This window comes from Macrosteles quadrilineatus, unplaced genomic scaffold (assembly GCF_028750875.1).
Source record: "Macrosteles quadrilineatus isolate MER2022 unplaced genomic scaffold, UCM_ALF_1.0 Scaffold_4__1_contigs__length_99947679, whole genome shotgun sequence".
Classification (NCBI taxonomy): Eukaryota; Metazoa; Arthropoda; class Insecta; order Hemiptera; family Cicadellidae; genus Macrosteles; species Macrosteles quadrilineatus.
Genome location: NW_026542597.1, coordinates 66,983,191 through 67,006,478, shown reverse-complemented (window position 1 = coordinate 67,006,478; position 23,288 = coordinate 66,983,191). Strand labels below are relative to the sequence as shown.

At 34.2% G+C, this 23,288-nt stretch overlaps 2 protein-coding genes across 3 annotated transcripts in view; one reads left to right on the top strand and one right to left on the bottom strand.

The window, feature by feature from the left end:
* Positions 1–1,277: 1,277 nt before the first annotated feature.
* LOC128991996 (alpha-crystallin A chain-like) lies at positions 1,278–8,591 on the top strand. Its single transcript, XM_054415322.1, has 3 exons — positions 1,278–1,423; positions 4,767–5,012; positions 8,059–8,591. The coding sequence occupies exons 2-3, from the start codon at positions 4,767–4,769 to the stop codon at positions 8,341–8,343; spliced, it is 531 nt and encodes a 176-aa protein (XP_054271297.1). The 5' UTR covers positions 1,278–1,423; the 3' UTR covers positions 8,344–8,591.
* Positions 8,592–10,171: 1,580 nt separating this feature from the next.
* Positions 10,172–23,288, bottom strand: part of LOC128991702 (F-box/LRR-repeat protein fbxl-1-like) — a 40,403-nt gene continuing 27,286 nt past the window's right edge. Inside the window, exon 4 of one of the 2 annotated variants that reach the window (XM_054414812.1) lies at positions 10,172–11,804. In XM_054414812.1, the coding sequence (XP_054270787.1) occupies positions 10,350–11,336 (987 nt within the window). In that variant the 5' untranslated portion in view covers positions 11,337–11,804 and the 3' untranslated portion in view covers positions 10,172–10,349. The remainder of the gene's footprint in view (positions 11,805–23,288) is intronic. The other variant, XM_054414813.1, reaches the window with a different exon arrangement.

Here is a 23,288-nt window from a genome sequence, read left to right as displayed (position 1 = left end):
CTGAACAATGTCGAGTTTGAACTTACATTAACGATGAATATTATAATTTATTTTGTGTAACTGCCTCCCAGTGGTTATACGAAGTAAAAGAAAACACTGATGGCAGTTTAAGTTATGTGTTTTTCCTGCAAGGTAAAGTTGAAAAGCTAGGTACAAAAGACGTACTGTCGTACCGTAGCACTATTGACTTTGGATATTATAAGAAGGATATTATTATTATAACACAATTGAAATGAGTAGGAATGTCCGGTAAGTCCAACGATCACGACCATAACATTTTGTCTTGTGTGATCGTTGGGTAAGTCTATAGGGCGAGTTGACTCCTATTTTACGACAAATTTTATTTCAGTTCTTTAATAGAAGCAATCGTCTACAATTCGATCGTTTTAATTAGTGAAAATGTGGTTTTAGTTGTTTAACAAAGTAAATAGAGCGTACAAAATGTATACAGGCTATAACATTGTTCTTCGTCGATCCACAAGTAGGCCTATATATAGTTTGAGAAATCTATAAAAGGGTGTATCTTTTATATTTGTTGGTTGACAGAATGACAGATACCAAACCTTTTAGGGCATACATACTAAACTAATGATTATTTTTTAGAGGATTTTCGCTATACTATGAATTGTTTGTTATTGGTGTAGCATACAAAAGTATCAACCATTACCAATTTACACAATAAAGAAACATGGATAAATGCATGGTTATTTTTAGGGAACTCGTTAAACAATAAAATGTGCAATGTACGAGTATTAATGCAAAAGTATAATCCTTTAAAAATGTTTACCATAAATAAACATGGATTAAATACGGTTGCTTACAAGACTTTAAATTTGATTCTGTTTTCGTTTTTCATACATTATATTTGATATAAATATAACTGATGTAATTTTTAAATTATTTTCTTAAATAGGTCTAAAACTAAAATAATCACCAATTAGAAGAACAAAGATTCTAAAATGTTAACAAACATTTTAAATCGGAACTACTGGATTAGTTTGCATTGTAATTTTAAAATGTGTGTGTGAAAATATATAATCCTCTAAAATACTATCATTCAAGATTTAAACAGTTTTACAGATTATACCCTGCCTTTATATGCGTTTCAAACGTATAGAATTGTTAAAACATGAATCGTATTTGAATGATCTGGAATCTGTACGTTTGGCGGGTAAAATCTTGACGTTTCTAGACGCTCGAGAACAGTCCACAGCTGTTGAAACGGACTGATGTGGAACGTTCTAGACGCGTTGCCAGCCAGCCTATAAAAGAAGGCACAGCTGATTTCGCCGGCAGTTTGAAAGAAGACGTGACGTGAGTTACAGAGCGTGCATCCACTGTGAAAGTGATTTTCTGCGGTTTTCGCTGCTTTAATTTTGTTTGTGATTGAATTTTGAAATTGTGCTTACTCTATTCTGAAGAGGTATGTACTAAGTTTTACTTAAAATATAATATTTTATCTGAAAATGTTTAAAAGTTAACATTTAGCTTGGCTAGTGTAAGTTTACCCTGTTGTCTTTTACGGGCAAGATATTATTAATAATACAATGTATCGCAAGTTAAGTTTACTAGTTAACATAACACAAAAATTTCTATACATTTCTCTTCTCTCGAACTCAGATAAGTTATGTAGGCAGTGTACCTTATGCATCTAATTGCCTATTTATTTAAATTAATATCTGAAAAACCATAATGTCTGAGTTTTAGATCCATTTCAATAAATCATTTTGGAAAAAACAGTTAACTTTAACTGAATTGTCATTTTTTGATAGTTCAACTGACTCTTGGTTAGGTTGGCAAGTTACTTTGTGTCCCGCTACATTATTATCATCTCTTATCTCAATTTACTGTGGAATAGTTTTTCGTAACTACTTTTAATTTTTCCTCTGCTTAACTTGTCTCAAAATATTGATCAGCTTAGGCCTACAAACAAAAATTATATTCATAATTAAATTTAAAACTTTTTCTGTGTTTTATAATTGGTTAGATTTTAATCTTATTAATACTCCCGCCGCAGCAAACCTGCCGTCTAAGCAAATTTCCATTTGGCCGAATTGATTTTCAATTGATCTATTTAAATAACATTAGGTTTAACGAGTACCTAGGTTTGCTGCAAGGAAACTAATAAAGTAGTGTGTTTTTAGTAAAATATTGTTAGCTTACTATAAAATAAATAAATTTGCCAAGTTTGATCAAAATATATCCATAAACAAGCAAACTACAACATTTTACAATATTCTCCATAAGAATAACATGGGAATTTTAAATTTACCATTTTGTTAGTTTTCTCCGTAACCAATAACCGTACAAAAACACTTTGACATACTGAATTGTTTGTTTTTTCAAGCTCTTTAAGAAGGTTTAGAGAAAAATTGGGAAATTTTGTGTTTTGAGGGTAAAAAGTGAGAAAAACCAATTTTTACCCCATAAAACCCCCCATGAAACCCTGTTCCCATGGTCCGATCATGCTGTATCGCAAATTCATTCAAGTTTATCCCGCCTTACACCTTCAAACCAAATTTCATCAAAATCGGATAAAAATTACTCAAGTTATCGTGTTCACGGACACATATATATATATATATAAATCTATATATATATATATGTATATATATATATATACATATATAAAAATTTGAACGAATGGTGTTTTTGGCCTCTGGGGACATTAAAATGAAAAATAAATCGGTCCCGGGCCTAAGTCTTACCATGAGACCTACGGTAATAGCTACTTCCCTATAGGGAAATTCGCTAAAAGTTAAGTTATAAAGTCAATGGTAATAGGTCATCCTTTCTGTATTATTGATGAAATTTCCAACTTTTAGAAGAACTATTACATGCATTCTTGACAAGCTTAGTAGAGGGACCAACTAGTGATGCACGATTGTGAGATGTTCGAACAATCAAAATGTTCCTTCTCGGCATGTTCCGCTTATCGATTGTTTCGATTGCTTAGCGAGAGGTTTGTACAATCGAGTTGTTTCTCTCGATTGTTGCATTCGTTAAGCCTAAAGGTCCTTTTGCATCTGTCTACATTTCATGAGAGTTTGTTACGAACGAGGACTGTTGATGTTAGTTCTTTTTCTAGATTTCTTATAGAATAGTAGACTAGAATAGCACAACATACTGCTGACATATGAATAAGCACTTACGTCAATCCGTCATGGCAACACAGAAATAGAAAATTATTTTAAAGTAATGAGTAATAGTAAATAATACTGTTAACATAACATTTATGGGACCCTTCTGTCTCGTTATAAACATTTAGATTTAAATACAAACATTTGTTTGTAAAATATATCGTCTTGTCAATAGTTTTTATTGAGTGGTATGTCACTATTCCGTAGATAAAGTAAATAATATAAACCTTCCTTATGGTTTTGTTGAAGTAAGATATGCCCCTTATTGGGGGTCAATCCCCGGCAGATACAATAGAAATTAGATGATAATAAATGACGAACCCCCACTTAACAAAACAATCGCCATGATCATCTCGTTAAAAAGACTCTCAGTATGGACTTATCACCTCTCGGTTCTCTAGATGAATGCGAGATACGAGAGAAGCCGTGCTTAAACAAAACAATCGTCGCGAACATCTCTATAAAACCTTTCGGTAAGAACCTCTCGCTAAGCAAAAATACAATCGAAACGTCTCGAGAGGTTCAAACAATCTAAACGTTTCGATTGCAACACCTCACAATCACTCGTCCCTAGGACCAACACCATTGCTTACTTCCTTTTTGGTAAGGGTCAGTAAGTTAACATAATCTATGGATTGATTAGTTTAACTATCATTGGCCTCGCTTGGTTTTAAGGCCCCTATTACACGAGGTAGCCTGGCGACGTCGCCAGCGGCAGTAGCTGGCGACGCACTGGCCACCAAACCTATAACCAGTTGAGTAGCCAGTTGAGTAGCCAGAATTTTACCGCCGTGGCGCCGTTGTTGTGAGTGCTTGTCTTGCACTTGTACTTGTTATGAGCGGTGTTTACAGTGAATATTGAGTGATTATAAGTATCTTTTCCTTCTGTTACTTCTGAAGAAAAGGAGGCAAAGGAAGAGAAAAATGTACGTTCATCCAATGCTTAGTGCAAGAGAATCAAAAGGGTCATATTACACCCTTTTTGATGAGCTCTGTGCGGACAATAAAAAATGTTTCAATTATTTTCGTATGTCACAATCCAGTTTCTTCGAGTCATAAAGGATGATATAGACATTTTATCAACTGAAGTGAACAATTCACACACTCACAACACAACAGAACGCAACACAACAGTGTGCAAGTACCCCCGTGATATGAACTAACCGAGTGGCGACGTGATACTGGCGACCTAGTGTAATAAGCTCCATATGCTACAACGCAGCGTCGCCAATATGGGTAGCCAGTGGCTACCACAGTGGCGACGGGGCTCGGTAGCCAGTCGGTCGCCAAAGTGTGGCTGCGTCGCTGGCTACCCTCGTGTAATAACATCCATAAGAATCAATGCCCCATGACAAGCTGAGTAGCCAGTTTGGTCGCTGGCGACGTCGCCAGGCTACCTCGTGTAATAGGGGCCTAAAATGTATAAGGACTGGTAGGATTTGCGCTCGAACAAACGTTGTATGACAGAAGCAAGATCCAAGTGAAGAAAATAACATGTAACTTAAAGAATAGGCTAAGTTAAGACTGTAGTATTTGTTAACAAGTTGTATTGGACCAAAGCTTTATATAAAACGATCAAACATATTTGCCTTTTACTTTGTATGTTTACCAAGATTGTTTGTTCAGATGTCGCTGGTTCCATACCTTGTGAATGAACTGCTGAGTGAACTGGATCGTCCGGCGTACGATCATCACTGGGGCTACCACCCTTACGAGCGCCTCAGCATCACTCCTCTGCGCACCGGCTACCTGCGACCCTGGCGCGCACTGAGACATGACAACAGCGGCGTGTCTTCTGTCGTTAGCGACAAGGACGGCTTTAAAGTCAGCTTGGACGTCCAGCAGTTCAAGCCGGAGGAGTTGTCTGTCAAGGTAACTTTTGTCCCTTTTCACTCTTAACTTAACTGTTGACTTAAACAAGGCTAAACCCTTTAATGAAGCAAGTGTTGAACTCCTCCAAGTATTTATCCGTTTTCAACTCATTTATAAATCATAACTAGCTGTGTACCCGTTCTACGCACGGGGATCTTATAGTGTCAGTTGAAACCTTCTTATGTAAAGAACAGTAGTTGGTTTGCATATTTTTAGATATGCTGGCCAAACTATTTATTATACATAACTTCATTTTATGTCATTTGTTGTTGTTCCGGATCGGTATGACAATCAATAAAAGGCTAAATTACCTGTGTCCGCCGGTCGATCCTAATGTATCCTATTACAGGAGATGCATTTCGGCGAAATTAAATCGCCATCATCAGTCCTAATATAAGGTCTTGAGCTTCCCCATTAGGTGCATCTTGGAGTTTTTGAAACACATACACGAACTGTACACTTATACACATAACGAATAAAACATAAATACACGGTAGGCCTACTTTTATTTTTACTATGGACAAGTAGACGCGCGTCGGTCGTGTGCCGAGTCTTGACTGAAAACGCTCATTTAAAAAATGTAAGTTTACCAGCAATATACAACACTGATTCAAGGTCTATTTCCCAGTTATCAAAACTCAAGAACAATTTTATGCACAAAGAATCTCTATTTTCATTTACTGTTACCCTACAAATTATTGCACTTGCGATTAATTAAATCCGTTATGTAAGGAAAAACGTTTTTATTCTTAATTGGTTTGGATTTGCTTTCAAAACGTGATCGGAAATGGTTGCGGTATTTGTAAACAACATTCAATATAAACATATCAGTGACAGCTAGAAGAAATAATCTTGATTTGAACAGCTGTTCGTTATTTCATAGAAGAATATGTGCTAAACATTGGGAGAAAACTTTAGAAAAATCGCACAAAATTGGGGTTTTAAACGTCCGTCATTTTATTTACAAAGTGGTGACACCATATTTTAATGGCTAAAGACAATCTCGCCAATCCAGTGAATGCATTAAAATGATTTGGAACTTGATAGGTACTCTTGTTTTTCAGGAGTAGGCCTCGTAAAATGGCTCTTGGGTCGTAACAGACTGGAAGACAGACAGAAATTTAGATGAGACTTGTTTCGGTTTCTCTAATGTATAACACGTAAAAATAACCTAAAAGTTTATGATTCTGAGCAATGTACAGACAAAACTCTAATTTGATTTATATAGATTAGTGTGGCTCTATATTGTAAACTGAAAATATAACTGCTTCGCACGCTAATATTTTATGTCTGCGATTCTTTATGGCTGATCTTGGTAATATAAAAAGCTTGTTAACAAAGGCTATCTGATGAAAACTTATACAAAACTGTTTCCAAGCAAGAGGGCTCTTATCGTTATATTCATTGTTTTAACTTGAACAAAATAAACACTCAATAAAGATTGCAAAACTTAACCATGTTCTATTATATAACTGTCTTGAATGGACTTACTATTCCACAGAAAATATCATAGCAATAGTTAAGTTACCCCTAAGGCCAGGTGCACACAGGCGATTTTGAGTCTAGCAACAGTTGTCCGACTGAAATGTTCACCATTGTTTTAAATTGGAGTGCGCACACCAAGGAAACAGTCTAGGGACAGTTGCGCAACTGTTGCAACCGATGTTCCCGGACCCAATTTGCTTGAGACAGCTCTGCGACTCAATTGTCGCAGGACTGTCGCTCCAGGTTTGGTATCCATTGCCCCAGGAATTTAGCTACTCGTGGTCGGAACTGTCACTAGTGTTTGCTCTCTTCTTGTTTTGTGTGAAGTTTTTAGAAAATTACTCAAATATGAGTGTCCGTGATTAGGATGTCGAACAGTAATTGATGAAGTTGAGAAGATGCCGCGTTTATATTTAAAGTCATTGAAAGACTATTCGGATATTAATCTGAAGTTGTGGGATGAAGTGTCCTTGGCAGTTACTAATGATTGGAACAACCTAACACAAGAGGAAATAATCAAAGATCACAACTTTGACAACAAAGCACATAGTACGGCTGTATCATTGAAATCCATTCGGTACTGTTATAGTTATTCGTTAACGCTGTTAACGTATGTAATGTTCTACACGTCTTAAGACTTTAGATTCACGACTAAAAAGTTGCCTGTGTGCACACTCCAGCTCAACTGTCGCTAGACTTCAGAGTCTCCGAGTGGGTTGCGCAACAGTCCCCCAATTAGTTGGGCAACTGTTGCTAGACTCAAAATCGCCTGTGTGCGCATGGCCTAATATTTTCTCAGGAGAAGCTTTTTTTACTCTTTTTCATAGTTGTCGATGTTCTCAAATTGTTATAGGAGGTAAACATTTGAAATAAAATCTGATTAAATTTGGTGTTCAGTAGTATTGACAATTGTGTCGTGACCACGGGACATGTTGACAAATGTGTCGTGACTGCGGGACATGCAGACACCTTGTATATCCGAGGCAGACCACCTCCAATCACTAGGCTATAATAAGTGTTTATTTATTTTGGAACTTCAGAGTTACAAACAAACACCCATACTTTCACATTTATAATACTAGTAGGATGACAAACTTACAGGAATTATTTTGTCAAATTAAATGTCAACCACAGGGCTATTAAAAGTATGAATTTCCAAACATGTCTTGTAAATTTTTCTGAAGCAGATAGGCTAATTTTAATTTCATCCCAAAATTTGAAAAGAAATACAAACTCACTTTGGAAAAAATTTTAGATACCTAGTTAGATATTTTTTATGTAGGCCTACTTTTAATTTTTAGAAATCACCTTGTGCAACTAAATAGTTTGGTGCCTTAATTACTGTGCTAAAAATGGCGAACTGACAATGAGGTCTGACTATGTGTATTCCTTGCACCCCAACAGCCTTAATATATGTCTGCAGTTTATATTGATCTAAGGGCTTAAAATTAAGAATGATCTCTGTATGCAACTTGCATATACTCCCCAAGTCATCTCCTATAAGCTCCAATATAATTATCTCAACTTGTATACAAATTTTAACCTAAACAATTTATTTAAGGTGGTTGATGACTACATCTGCATCGAAGGTAAACATGAAGAGCGCAGTGATGAGCATGGGTTCATCTCCCGTCAGTTCACCCGTCGGTACAAGTTGCCAGACAATGTAGACAAGGCTGCTCTGACCAGCTCTCTGTCATCTGATGGCGTTTTGCAGCTACATGCACCCAAGCTCGCCCTGCCCAATGCCAAGGAACGCCCCATCCCCATTACTCAGACCAACCAGCCAGCTATCAAACCATCTGACAAGAAAGAAGAGAAGAAGTTAGAGAAAATGGAAAGTTAAATCCCTAGGCCTAAGTAATTTTGAATCGATCAAATGTGTGTTGTATTAGTGTTTATCTGAACACTCTTGCGAGTATTGTTTCTGTTTAATGTACACTATTATATTTGTTGTTCCTTGAGATGGAGTAAGTTTGGTTCCTAAATTAAGTATTCTCAGGAAATCAAAGTGCTATACTTTATTTGTAAGTTAAGACTGAATGTAGTATTATTTAAGCTTTTATACTTTAATAAAGTTGTTTATACAGTAAATTTGTATTTTTCTTTTTAACCAAGAGTTGTAGATATGTAAAAAATATTTTTAAAAACTTGCGGGTTTAACCAACACTAATCAACAACTATAGCCGGTTTTCCTAGGCGCAGAAGTGGAGAGCGGAGAGAGGAACGCGGAGAGCGGTCTCCACTCGTCTTAGGTAATTTAATGTTACCGTTTTCCTAGAAGCGGAGCTTTTCCTCTCTCCGCGTTCTAGGAAAACCCAGTTAAGGGAGTAAATTATGTTTATCTATGGTTTAACATACCATATGACTGATGCAGTTAAAGTAAGCTTGAATGTATATGCAATTACTTCTCAATTCATTAAAGTAGGACAGTTCTTTGCAATTTGTATTAAATAGGGCCTACTTCATTTTTCCTTTGAGTGCCATGCAAGCTATATGATATTTAGTTATAGTCATTGTTGATATACCGTCATCATCATAATCGCGTCAGTAGTCTAACCAAAAAATACATTGCAAAGACATTTTAATGGGCCCTATCTTAGTTGTTATTTAAAAAGAAACCATGATTTAATTTGATTTCTCATGGCTCCTTGGCACTTTTCAGACATAACTACGGTAGTAAAAAACTTTGGCACTTTTTGCAAAGTACCAAAATAAATGTCTGGCACCCAAATTTTAAGTGAGTTTTTCATTGCCAAAGTAGGTAGGTACAGTAGAACCTGTATTTGGTATGACATGACCTGTTCACACGATGGACAAGGTAAAAATAGAGCCTTCTTATTGTTTCATACAATGCAAAAACTACATACTTCTTAAACTTCCCTACCCTATAAATTTACATTTTTTTATAACATCCAAAGTGGAAAGTAGTAACAACCACTCAAAATGGTCAGGTTCCTTGTGTTGCTTTTTTTCGGGTGATTATTAAAATATTACAGTACTAGGAATCTGTATGCAATTTAGACACAGGAAAAGGACATTTTAATGATCTTTTTTTAATTGGCGTTTTCAGGTGTTTAGGATTTGTTGGTAAAGGTAGTGATGATGGCAGGTCTTATGAAGTTTGCAGTTTACTTGCTGTGCCGTCTTTGCAGTTTTTTCGGTAGATTCTCTTTTGATTAAACAAACTAAATTATTCTTTTTTTATTTTATGTTCTATATATTGATTTTGCGAAAAATTGATTTTGCTTCATTTGAATTCTGAAAATCTACTCTTTACTAAATCAGTACATTTTACCCTCATATTAGGATAATTTAGGTGTATTATAAAATAAACTACTGTGAACCAGTCTCTTGACTCTCTACTCTCAACGTTCTACATGAGAAACACCACTAGCAATATTTTGGAATGCCAAAAAGAAGTTTAAATAGCTGCATTGCATTTGAAGGACGGGGGCTAACAACTGTATATGCACAAAAGTACTCAAGTATAAACAACTTGTTTGAACTCTGTCCAGTACCCTACATCCAGAAACTAGTTCACAATAATATCACAAACCCACCAATCAACAAGTACCTATGTAAAATTAAATAATACAGATTATATTCATAGTAAAAAATGAGTAATGCTAAATGATAGTATTAAAAAGGGTGTTGTTAAAGGAAATACTTCATACTATCAAAGTCATTTATTTGGTAGCAATCCATCAAATACAAAACCACAACATTACAGGAGTCCAGATTATATCCAAACAATGAATTTTAATTGACTTTGAAATCAATTTGGGAAAAACAAAGAACACGTTATAAATACTACCATTTACTTAGCCAGCATCTTAAGGATAGAATGATTCACATAATTATATAAACCATAAAACCATCTTGTACTAAAACACAGTCACAATATTTATCCAGATGTATTTGTTTAATGTTTGAACAATTGTTATACCACACGGACATATCATTGTTGTTTACATATCTTTTTGCAGAAATGTACAATTTTGAAACATTTCTTACAGTATCAGAGTGACAATAAAAGTTCCTTAGTGCGATGGCGGACAATTTTGTAGTTTCCATAAGAGTTAGAGATTTGAGGCTTTTCATTTTTTCAACACTGATTAAGCAAGTATCTGAAATATTTGTACAGGAAGAAATACGCAATAGTTTGAGTTTACAGCATTTTTCCAGGTATTGGAATATTTTATCAGTGAAGAGCTCACCGAAAACAGACAAGGATTCTAGACAATTATACCTTGGAGAAAGAAACACGACCAGATCATCTTCTTGAATACCTCTGACATAATCAATATCAAGTGATACAATTTTAGTGCATGCCTTGGATATCGACCTGAACTGATCTGAGGTCAACAAGGAGTGTGATAAATTTAGTTCTGTGAGGTTGGGTAGAAAAACAATGTCAGCAAGGCATTGTCTTGGTATATTATAGCTATTGCGAAAACTTAATATTTTTAGGTCTGTATAGCTATCAGACAATTTTTTTATGCTGTCTGCACCTATTTTACGGCAATATATTAGTTTGAATCCAACTAAACATGGGCAAAATTGAACTAATGCATCAATTATATCATTTGTGTCTGTTCTCCACCGCAATTCAACATGCTTCAACCATTTTAAATGTTGAATAATACCCTTAAAGTTAAAATCCCATGGCTTAGTTCTGTCTACCTTAAAAACTAAATTATTCCACAACATTGAATCCCTTGCAACAATGTTCCAGCGCTTACAAACAAACATGACAGAAAATGTGATGTCGTAGATATCAAGGTGCGAAAACACTTCAAGTAGAATTTCATTGGGTAAACTGTTTACAGAAGCCATGGTATTTCACACAGTTTACAGTTATAAATTGAAAGTCACTTTTTAACTGTAAAAATACAGGGAATAAAAGTAAACAATCTTACTTATGGTGGGTTCCTCCTAGACGTTTATGCAGTATATTCTTCTCAATCTACTACAAGAGATATTTCTTACGAAATTAAAGTTTAGTTCTGCAATTGATTAATTGCACTTCCTTTGAACATGGCCTGTTTTTGAGACATCAAAATGCACAGTACACATAAAATTAAAATAAGCCTATATAAAATATTTGAGTCCTGCAACAGCTTGCTTGTAAAACTATACTAAAAGTTACCTAGGTCTATCCACTAATTTATTTAGCTTCTTGGTTAATTTCCATATACCGGTTGCACTGTTAAAGTTTCACATCACTTTTGGAGTTATGGCGCTATGGAGACAATAGACAATGTTCTCAAAGACCTTCCTAAATCTGTATCATGATTCTGTGACCTGGAATCAGAAAACACCAATTACAGAAGTTATTATTATTATTGTTATTTAGAGATGTGCGAGCACAGGTTTTTCAGGTCGAGTCGAGTTCGAGTCGAGTAATTGGCAAAAGATTCGAGTTCGAGTCGAGTTTAAACCCAAAAGATCGAAGAATGTGTAAGTTTAAGTAACTCCTTAGGCCTAGAGCATGTAACTGTTAAAACAACCTTGTTACAAGCTGAAATATGATTATAAATAAATAAATTATTAATATTTGTGCAGTAACATATCAATATAATGCATAGAAAATAATTTTAAAACAACAACAATAGAGCTCATAAATGAACTTCTACTTCTGTAAAAAAAGGTAAGTGAGCATACATTTTTTTATCCAAAAATAAAATACAATAATCCCTATTGATAAGTAATATTGCATAATACTTGGCTAAAATTACTTAATACTTGCATCTATTAGCAGTGTTGGGAAGTAGCGCGCTACAAGTAGCGACGCTACAGTAGCGCGCTACTTTTTTTGTAGCGTTAGCTGTAGCTACGCTACTTTTAAGATTTTGTAGCTTTAGCTGTAGCTAGCTACATTTTTAAAGTAGTTGTAGCGGAATTTTAGCTACTTTTCTCGCTACATTAACATTTGTTTGAGATAGTGATTATTATCATAACCTCAACCTTACGTGAAACAACCTGTTTCAAACTGAGATTTTCAAAAAAATTAGGCCTACTTTCTTGGCTTCAAACAGCTGGTTGCAGCCGTTTCATTCCCTATTACAACGTCGTGTGGACATAGAGGCCATTAAATGAGTGTTATCCACATTTTTGGCTCTCATTTCCTTAATTTACTACTCTATGATTACTGTCAGATTAAATAAAATCACTAGATGCAGACGACGTTTAAACGGTACGGTGACAAGAAGAGAACTATTGAATTGAATGCTTGCAAGTGATTGACGATTGACAGGACATGGGAATTAGTAATCAAATTAGTTTATTTATTATATCGATAATGCTTCAACTTGGGGTTTAATGGAAACCAACACTCCTTAAAATAATGAGAAAGCTGGTCTACCTTTGCTTCAGTTGTTGATTGTGGTTTAACATCACAAGCCCTTCTTTGGTTAGATTACGAAGATTTTTCAAAGGTTTACTAAATTAGCAAAGAGGAAATTACCTGATGAGATTTAAGATATGCCTAGACTACATGATAATTGTAATGAAAAAATCTCTTTATAACACGAAACTTACATTGAAAAAATAGCATAGTTTGCTCCTGCTAACAGCTCTTGTATAGGGCTGAGGCTATGGCTTAAGACGAATACCAAGTTCCATGTTCAATTATTATGAATATATCTGTTTAGTCCTTGCAAGAACAAGCCTACTATAGCCAACTTGTTACATAGCCAAGTAGGCCTACATGTTATTTTACTTTACAAATTAAATCATGTTTAAATTAAAAGCCGATTTCAGGATAAGTTGCTGATACTGTTTTCTCTACCAACACTAGGTTGAAGCACAATTTGCCCTATGCATAATGACAAAAAAGGACGATTTCTTGACATTGAAAAGTGTTATTCGTAGAACAAGTAATTTATCACTTTAAAAGTTATAGCAATGTCGTTTTTAACATTAAAAGTAAAGAAAGGCAATAAACTCCAATTTCAGTAGGCTAGGCTCAGTAACACAAAAAAGTATTTTTTAATAATCTTTTTACAGTTTTATTGGTCTTAATTGTTTATATAAAACATCTATAAATGAATCTATATTAAATTAATAAAATGAGCTTTTAAAATATAGTTTGGTTGTATGTCCTTTGAACTTAATGAAATTTACATTTTAAGATGCTTAAAAATAATGCAATATTTAAAAATAAGTACTAAATATGATGGGACACCCAACTATTTGGTTCTGTTGTTGTAATGTTAGGTTTATAATGCCAACAAATTAAATACAATCTAGGAATTATTTGTTTTCCAAGTAATGTTAGATACAATACTGACATTTTTTAAATGTTTGTTAAATAAAAATGTAGTTGCAATTAATTTTACATTTACCTAATGTGCGTGGAATAAAACTTAACGTCTTTGGAAAAGTAGCTAAAATTGTAGCTGTAGCTACATTTCATTGTAGCTGTAGTTGTAGCTAGCTACTTTTTCGGAACTGTAGCTGTAGCTGTAGCTAAGCTACTTTTTTGGAAATGTAGCAGTAGTTGTAGCTAGCTACATTTTAAAAGTAGCTTCCCCAACACTGTCTATTAGTTATTAAGGTTGCAATTACAATAGCCTAATAAGTTCAATAAAGAGATTTATTCTAAAACTTGAAATGTTATTTCCTACCTTTTCACCTTTAGTTTTGTAAGTTTATTACCATTATTCTTTTAGTTGGTGTGGTTTTTGTAACAGTAGGCCTACAAAATTTCCAATGGTTTGACAGTGGGTAAAGTAAAAATAAATTTTGAAATAAAGAAAATTAAATTTTTTAATCTTGTATGTTAATTGTAAACAAACATTCTGTCAAAATACTCAAAATATGTTAAAAATGAAGTACAAATAGGCCTACAAGTAGTCTACCTTACTGATAAACAAAACAATTGTAGATTGAAAATTGTACTGAATAATGTAATAGGCTCATACAATAGTAGTTATAGAAATCAAATGAAACCTAGACTTAGGCCTAACTCACTATAATCAATTGTATTCCATGCACATTAACCACATTAATGCAAGTTGTCATGAAGGAAAACAAACTATGTAATCTAGAAGGCCAAGTGCTAGCACTTAATTATTTTGAGATATTTGTAAGCTTTTTTTAGGAGTGCTACTATTGTCCTCATGAATGATTTCATACTTATTTATGAGTTATCTAATGTTTTACAAGTTTACAGAATAATTATTTTCAACCACGGTAGCATCAATTTATAATTATCAACTTCTGTTAAGAAGGCCAATGACCCAAAACATCATGATTGTGCAATGTTGTATTTTGACATAAAAATGTAAATCATGGTATTAACTCTAATTTGAATATTTCTCCTGGTCCCTTGCAGATTGTATTTTCAATGCTAAATAATTAATTGTGGTCAATTCAAATTATATTTTTGATGATTCAAATCTCCTATACAAAAAGACAAAAGTCAAACCAGACAAGGAAAAAACCTGCTATTGTAATCCCCCTGCCCCTACCCAGCCATTTCGGAAGTGGTGAAAGTCTAGTCTGGTCTAAATATAGCTCCAAGGTCTTACCCTCCCCTTCCCCCCAACCCCCTACACCATTCACTGTTGCCGACTTGCCGGCTGCCGGGCTGCCGGCTCAGTTCGAGGTCATTGCACAACCCCTCCCTCCTTCTATTGTTTTGCCTTTTGTAGTGTTTCTATTCTTTTTAAAACTTAACTGACTTTTTTAAACATAGATTTATTGCTTGTAACAGTTCAGTAGTGGAATTTTCTATTGTGAAACAGTACTTTAAAACAAAATCACTACCGATCATGTCATTCAGTGTCAAGTCCAGATTATGCCATTGCCAGTCAGTCCGGCGACTGCTTTGAGGAGTTGACCTATTCTGTTGTGACAGCTATAGAGTGAAAATTTAAAAACGTACGTTTTCAGGAAAAGCACTTTGCAAATTTTTTCCCCTTTTTTCAAAACTTTTATTATTTTTTTTATTTAATTAACATTTGAAGTTTCATAAAATGTCCATGGTAACGCAATATCTTCGGTAGTTTTTTTTTTTAAAGAGCATCTTTAGTGGAAAAACACAAAATCCTGTCACGACCATAACAGACGTTTAAATGAATATTAAAAATAGTTAATATTATTTTTATAACTATGTTTTGCTATAAAATAATTTACTTTTATGACCATTATACAATAAAAAGGTCACTGAGCTTTTGGTATATTTGGTCTTTCTAGAAAAAAATAAGAAAAACTCAAAAAATTGAAAAAAGCCAATAAAATCTTTTTAAGTTTGTATAACTCCGAAAAAACTTACCTGAGACCCGAAAAATCGTTATGTTTGTATAAAGGTGTGCTTATTTTGTGTATAAAACATTGAAATATGACAATATATTAATTTTTGAAATTTTTATGATAGAAATCGTAAACATGATGGTCAGGGACAAGCGGTATGGTCGTGAATTTTCTGAAATAATCTAAATCTTTCTAAACAATCCTTCAATTATACTGTTAGTTATAATAAAAATATGTGTTTCAATTGAACTAAACTGTTCAATTTACAATTATATTAAAGTTATTGTCACGACCAAACACACTATAATCCATAAGGCTGCAATGGTCGTGAAAAAACCCGCGATGGTCGTGAAACTTTGGTCGTGAAATTACGTGTTATTTGGCTCTGTTCTGACGGTAGCCCTGCACCTCATGTTCGAGGATACAAAGTGGACTTCTAGGTTAATCTAGCAATTGAAATATCTTATAAACAAAAATTAACACCATGTCTACTTCATCGAATGACTATGTACGGTCATGGACACACCAAAATTACAAAAAACACAATCTTTCCTTTATTAATCTTGTAATTCCTCTTTTCAACTCGAAACGACCAGCACTACAATCCTGACGTACACCCCGAACTAGTCTCTAAAACCAACTGACTCCATCGACGCCAGGCTTGCCACTGTCTTGCTCCAAAGTTGAAAATTTTTCCCAAATGGTCGTGACGCCAAATCGAGGGACAGACTTATTTTGTCATGGTAGTCAGTTTGTAATGACAATAAAATTATAATATGCTCCTTTTTTGTAAGTTTAATAACCATTGATGACATAAAAATATGGCTTTATATATTTCGGCATGAATAATTAGTCTAAAAACAGCGTGAAAGTTGGAAAATGTACCCTAGGGACACGTCATGGTCGTGAATTTTGAGACTTTAAAAATACGAAAAAAATACCTAGAACCTATTTAAAACCAAATAAATGTGTGTAACATGTTGCCCCCGTCCCAAAAAATATTAAAACACATAATAATAAACTACAATTCCAGTATCTACGAAGTAAAAGGCCAGGGACATGAAAACGTACGTTTTTAAATTTTCACTCTATAAAAATAGGTTAGGACAACTACCTCTTGCTTATTTCTACACTGTAGAAATATTTGTATTACTGTAGAATCTATAGTAATACAAATTATAAAGCATTTTATGTAAACACAACTTACATTTTAACAAATATTGATTTTTTACAATTTTAAACCAAACTCTACTCGAATCTGCCGAGTTCAAAGATAAGCTCGAGTTTCAAGGCCGTACTCGACTCGAACTCGTAATCTCGAGTACTCGCACATCTCTATTGTTATTATTATTATTGTTTTAGCGAATTAACCAGAGAATTAACCTATAGGGAAGTAGCTTTAAAATATCGTAGATGGCACGGTAATACCTAGAGCTGGGACCGATATAATTTTTCATTTTGATGTCCCTAGAGGCCAAAAACAAAATTCATTCAAAGGTATATTTATATATGTTTACTTTAACTATACTATTATACAGACTGTCCCAAAAGTCCCGGACCGGTTTAATACTTTCCAAACGACAACAGATAAATCAATAAGATTTGGTACATCAACACCACACCTAAAAATCTACTTTTTTAAGGAAATATCAATTTTCTGTCACATCATGGGGACGTCCCGCAAGGATTCAGAAGGAAATCTTAAATAGAAGCATAGGTTGACATGTACATCAAATTAAAGGTCTTTACTAGCAGAATATAATGCCGCAAATTTGAACTCAAACGGACAACCGAGTCAAGAATGACAGTGGTTGAAAGATTCATTTAATTTGCATTGCTATTATACTATTATACGGGGGGCACAGCCCTAGGAATCGGAAGAAAATTGTTAACGTAAGCATAGGTCGATATGCACATCAAATTAAAGGTCTTCACTAGTAGATTACAATGCCGTAAATTCAAGCTCAAAAGAACGCCTGAGTAAAAAATGGCAGTCGTTCAAAGATTCAAAATGGCGGATTCAAGAAATCTTTGAACGGCTGCCATTTTTTATTCAGTTATCCGTTTGAGTTCAAATTTGCGGCATTATATTCTGCTAGTAAAGGTCTTTAATTTGATGTGCATATCAACCTATGCTTCTATTTAAGATTTCCTTCTGACTCCTTGCGGGACGTCCCCATGGTATGACAGAAAATTTATAGTTCCTTAAAAAAGTAGATTTTTAGGTGTGGTGTTGATGTGCAAAATCTTATCGATTTATCTGCAGGGTGTCTACCAGCTTTAAAAAACCAAAATCAGGGACTTTTTGGGGACTTTTGGTAACCTAAATCTCAGAAAATCAGTGACCTCAGAAGTAAATTATAGCAATGACCGCACGCGCACGTTCACGTTAATCGCGTTATGGATTTATATTAAAAGAGTAAAATCAAAGCAACAACTGTTAGAAGAAAATATTCAACATTTAATTAACTAACTAGTGTACATGTTGCTCGAAATCGAGCAATTGAAAAGAGGTACAGGAGTTATTTATAAACAAATAACTTGTTTAAAAACTAATAACAGTCATCATTTTCGATGATTTTAAAAGTGTCAACTAAAAGATTATTAACTAATGGAAATACTCACAATTTACATAACAGTCCTATTCCAGTTTAAAGTGTTAATTTTAACAACCAAACTGCCCATGGACGGGAAAAGGTAAGCTTACAATTTAAGTCATCGTAAAAAAGCTGTCAGCTTTTATAAAGTACCGTACCTAAGTTATTTAGCCAATTTGTAGACAATAAGGTGTAGGCTACTTTAAACTCTACAGGTCAGAGTTAGGCAAAAACTCAGAGAACTCTGAAATGGTGTTATTTATCATAGGCTTACTCATATGTCAAATCCTTAAAATAAAAAAAATCAATAACTAATAACTTATTACATTAAACACAACCCAACATCAAAAACTATACACATTTTTAATACAACATAGATAATTTTTTACACATTGACTGTTTACAATTAACATATGTTCTTCTTCTGACTATTAATTTTTGCTTCGCAACGGGAAAAATCTGTTTCATAATCAATGAAATAGATTTATTAAATAATCTATCACATAGTTTAAGATTAAATAAACCTACCACATAGGCCTAGTTGTTTTTTTTTTTGGGGGGGTCAGCTGTCTGAAATTTTGAAACGGGCATTTGACAGTTCTGGTTGTTTACATTTAAATGTCAAAGCAAATGTAAACATTGTGAATTTTCTCATGTTTCCATGGAGACCAATTATTAATATTTAATTTCTGACAACAGCTGGAGTTTCAAAACAATATTTGTTTCCCATGTTAATCTTATGGAGAAATACGAAACTTTAAAGGGCCCCAGGGCCTCACTCTCTAATTATTTCCCTAAACAGAAAGTTTCCTGCACAACTTCACGTTACGCTCTTTCCAATGACACCAAAAACATGTCAATCGGTTCAGTAGTTTCGGAGGAGTAATTGTCACAAAAATCCTGCTTGCGTATTAAATAAGTATATAGATTTTCTATTAGATTTAATTCTATATACCTAATAAGTTAATTCTATATACCTAATAAGTTGTAATGACCTAATTTACTTTAATTGCTTTTCACCTAATAATTATAGGCCTAAAAAATTAGGCCTATTCATTTAATTAAATTAACCAAACCATTCATTAAATTAAATAAACCAAAACTGGAGTATATTTTTTTGTTGTCTAGGGATGAGTATCGATAGGTTAACCATCGATGTAACAATACCATCGATGTAACAATACCATCGATGTAACAATACCATCGATGTAACAATACCATCGCCGCAAAACATCGGTGTTTTCGGCGCTAAAACATAAGATTTTTCAATTAGTTTTTCGTCTGCTCTCTATTGCAATAGATAATTCTCAAACTAATACATATAAGTATTAAAACTAATACAATTTACTATTTTGTTTCCTGTAATTTAAAGTTGTGAATGTTTTTCATTGTAAAGTTGCTTTGCCGTTGGGAAATAAATAAATAAATTCATGGAAAACATCGATATCCAACAAAACATCGATGTAACAAAAACATTGGCAATCTAACATCGATGTAAAAAACATCGACTATCGATGCTCAACCTACTCTTGCATCATACCGTATAGATAGATATCCACTCGTGTCCGATCCGATACAGATGCAAGTTATCGTTGTTTCCCAGCAAAGCAACGGCAACGTTTATCGCTTGTCAGTAACAGGTTGCCACATCCTGTTTTTTCTACAGCGTTACTTACGTTCGTTCCCAATTGTCCGTTGTCGACGGGCGTAGTGTAACAGCGATCGTTTATAAATGTGTTAGACGGGACTAAACATTTACTAACAACTGCAAAATAATCATCCACAACATTTTCGTCAGAACTATTGTTCCTTTTATGGAGTTCGGCAGATCTACTGAGGTTTCGCCACAATGCATCCTAAAGAGTGTTATTTTAATAACAGGGAGTTCGCCGCAACAGACTAGCCTGGCAACAGTTGTCGGTAACCCCTGTTGGCTTGTTTATGTTACATATTCATTCCGTTATGTTACATTACACAGCGTACATGTTTTAGACACAACTCTAAAGCGAGTGATGTCATTTGACAATGGAAACTTGACTTTGGTCCTAGTGGTATTTCTCATCTTATTAACCTTTCTAAAGGAAATGCAAAACAACACGACTCACATTTTGAAATAAAGATATTCCGTTACAATCGGTCAATGTATGCTATGCTAAAAAATGTTGGGGACCTTTTGAGTAAAATCCGTGACTTTCGGAAATATCCTTGCCCTAGTGTTAAAATCCGGGACTTTTCCGGGATTTCCATGACCAGTAGACACCCTGATCTGTTGTCGTTTAGAAAATATTAAACCGGTCCAGGACTTTTGGGACAGTCTGTATACAGTATTGTTCTTGAGAGAATCATGAAAAATGAAACATGAACCAATGCGGATAATTGTTTAATGCAAACGTTTTCAAGCAGGCTAATCTAATGTAAAAGCATTGACTATTGGATGTAAAAGTGAACAAACCAAATTAATATGAACAGTTTACAAATAGTTGAATTTTGAGAACATATGATAGAGTAGAGATAAAAGAAAAATATAATCAGGCTAAAAGAAAATTTAAATTCAGCTGAGTTGAATCACTTTTTTACTATCATAAAGTTTAAACCAGAGAGGAAACTTTGTTTTAAATTTAATTATTGAACGGTTGTTACCTTAGCCTTTGTTCTTGCAGAAAGAAGTTAAAATCATTAAAGCGTTAACAAAGCATTGACTCTAAACCTGCTAAACCAACCCTTCTCGGCAGTAGGTCAGTGAACAAAGACGGTGCTAGTGTGATGCCCTACAGTTGTCCGTCGCGCGCCCGCGCTCGCGTTTGCGAAGTCTGTATGTATAAACTGTATATAAAATGTTTAAATAGTTCTTCTTGTCTCCCTGATCATGCCACACACTGTGGCGAAATATATTGGAGGATTTTAACTTCATTCTGCAAGAACAAAGGCTAAGCAACAACAGTTCAATAATTAAATATTCTAGTTTTGCCACTGGGAAATACGTCAAATAATCTTTTGTTTAAAGTAGCAACTGGTGAGCCACTTCAGAATTTCCAGGTGGTTGCATTGGGTTTTGATGTGGGTTTACTTTGTTAAGGGCTTTAAGGGTATAGAAGCCAAAATTTTGGTTCTGTCTTCATGTTCGACATCAAAACGATGACCTGTCATTCGAACTCGTAATAAGTTCAAAGTCTGGCCAATGTATTCTTTTGGACAATGTTCACATTGTGAGTTTCAAAAATTGATCTACCAACATTTGGAAACACCTTGTTTGTAACTTTGCTATCGAATTCAGTTGTACTACTCATAATTTTGTAGACCACATCGTGGGGGGGGGCTTGTGGCATGGTTCACAGTCATTTTTAGAATTTTTTGAAGGCTGGGAATTTTGAATTTTGGGTCTCACTAACATATTTTTAAAACTGTATTGACTTTTAAAAATAACACGTGGTGGTCTGGAAAATAAATCTTCAGTACTGGGGGAGGATTTCATAAAATATGGAATGCTACTTTCATTACACTGTTAATTTTGGGTAGCCCAGGGTAATATTGAGTAATAAATTTAGGATCACTTGAAAAACAATTAAGACTACTGAACTTAAAAAAAAAACGAATGAATACAAAACTATTTCTTGGTTGAGTTTTTGTTATCTGATTTGATTAGTTTTTGTGGATAGCCTCTTTAAAATGAAAGCAGAGTTAAATTTAGTGATAAATGTTTCAAAATCAGACTTTACACTGCAGAGTGTTTTAGCCAATCAATAGGCCTAAGCTTTTTGGAATTGATTTTTTGATATAGGCCTACATTGGGTGGCAATTTTAATAATGTAAATGGTCCATTTTGTTAGTTTCTTTTATATGAATTTTTTTTTAAGTTTGTGATTGTCAATGAAGACATCACCGTCTAAGAAAGAAACAATTTCGCCTGAATAACTCCAAGTGAATTTCAAGCAAAAAAATTGGTTTAAATCTTGTAGAAACTTTTTTTGTGAATTAATTATGTGTTTCCAATCAATGAACATATCATGTAGACATCTTGGCCAAAGAAGAAGAGTTAAAGAATTGTTTGAAAGAATATTTTGCTCTACAGTAATATAGACCCATGAGAAGATAAGCATAGGCTGGGGCCAATCGTGTACCTATTGCTGTGTTTGTCTAAGAATCTGAAATTGTTCATGGTTAGTATCATGGTATCATTTGAATGAGAGTTGTAAAGAATTGTGTAGAAGATTTAGAATTTGTGGGTCTAGAGTTGTGCCTACAAAATTCAGTTAAGATATGATAGATATTAGATTAAACCCGCTGAGCCCCAAGTGTACAGACTTTGCCAGTGCTCATATGAGATTGACTAACCATTCGAATTCCATTAAACTTTTCACCATTTTATCAAAGTATGAAAAAATTTTGTTTTCCCCTTGAATTTAACTTATAAAGTGTTTTATCTTAAATCTGTACCCAAGCAACGGCCATTCAAAATTCCAGAATTCTTTTTCGGAGACCCTGTTTAATATGATAATTGATAATGTGTTACAATAAATTTTATTCCCATCAAAAAGGTTTGGTATCTCCTTAAGTAGCGTTTTAATATGCGGTTCATCATGTACAAGGTTTACTACTTTACATGACCAGAAATATTATCTAGACTTGCCTATTTAATATTTTAGCGAAATCTCTTCACAAAATCAGTACCTACATTTTACCCTCATTAGGATAATTTAGGTGTATTTTAAACTACTGTGAACCAGTCTCTTGACTCGCTACTCTCAATGTTCAACATGAAAAACACTGCTAGCAAATGAAAATAAGCATTGCTCTCCGCTACATTTCAGGCTTGCTGCTCCACGCTTTTTCACTCTTAGGAATGGTCCCAAAAAGTAAATAGCTGTATTGCATTTAAGTGACAGGGGCTAACAACTATATACAGGGTGTCCCGGAACTCTCTACCAATATTTTA

Coding starts and splice junctions, on each gene's coding strand:
- LOC128991996 (XM_054415322.1), top strand. CDS start 4,767: ATGTCGCTGGTTCCATACCTTGTGAATGAACTGCTGAGTGAACTGGAT. Junction 5,013..8,058: donor CGGAGGAGTTGTCTGTCAAG/GTAACTTTTGTC, acceptor AATTTATTTAAG/GTGGTTGATGACTACATCTG.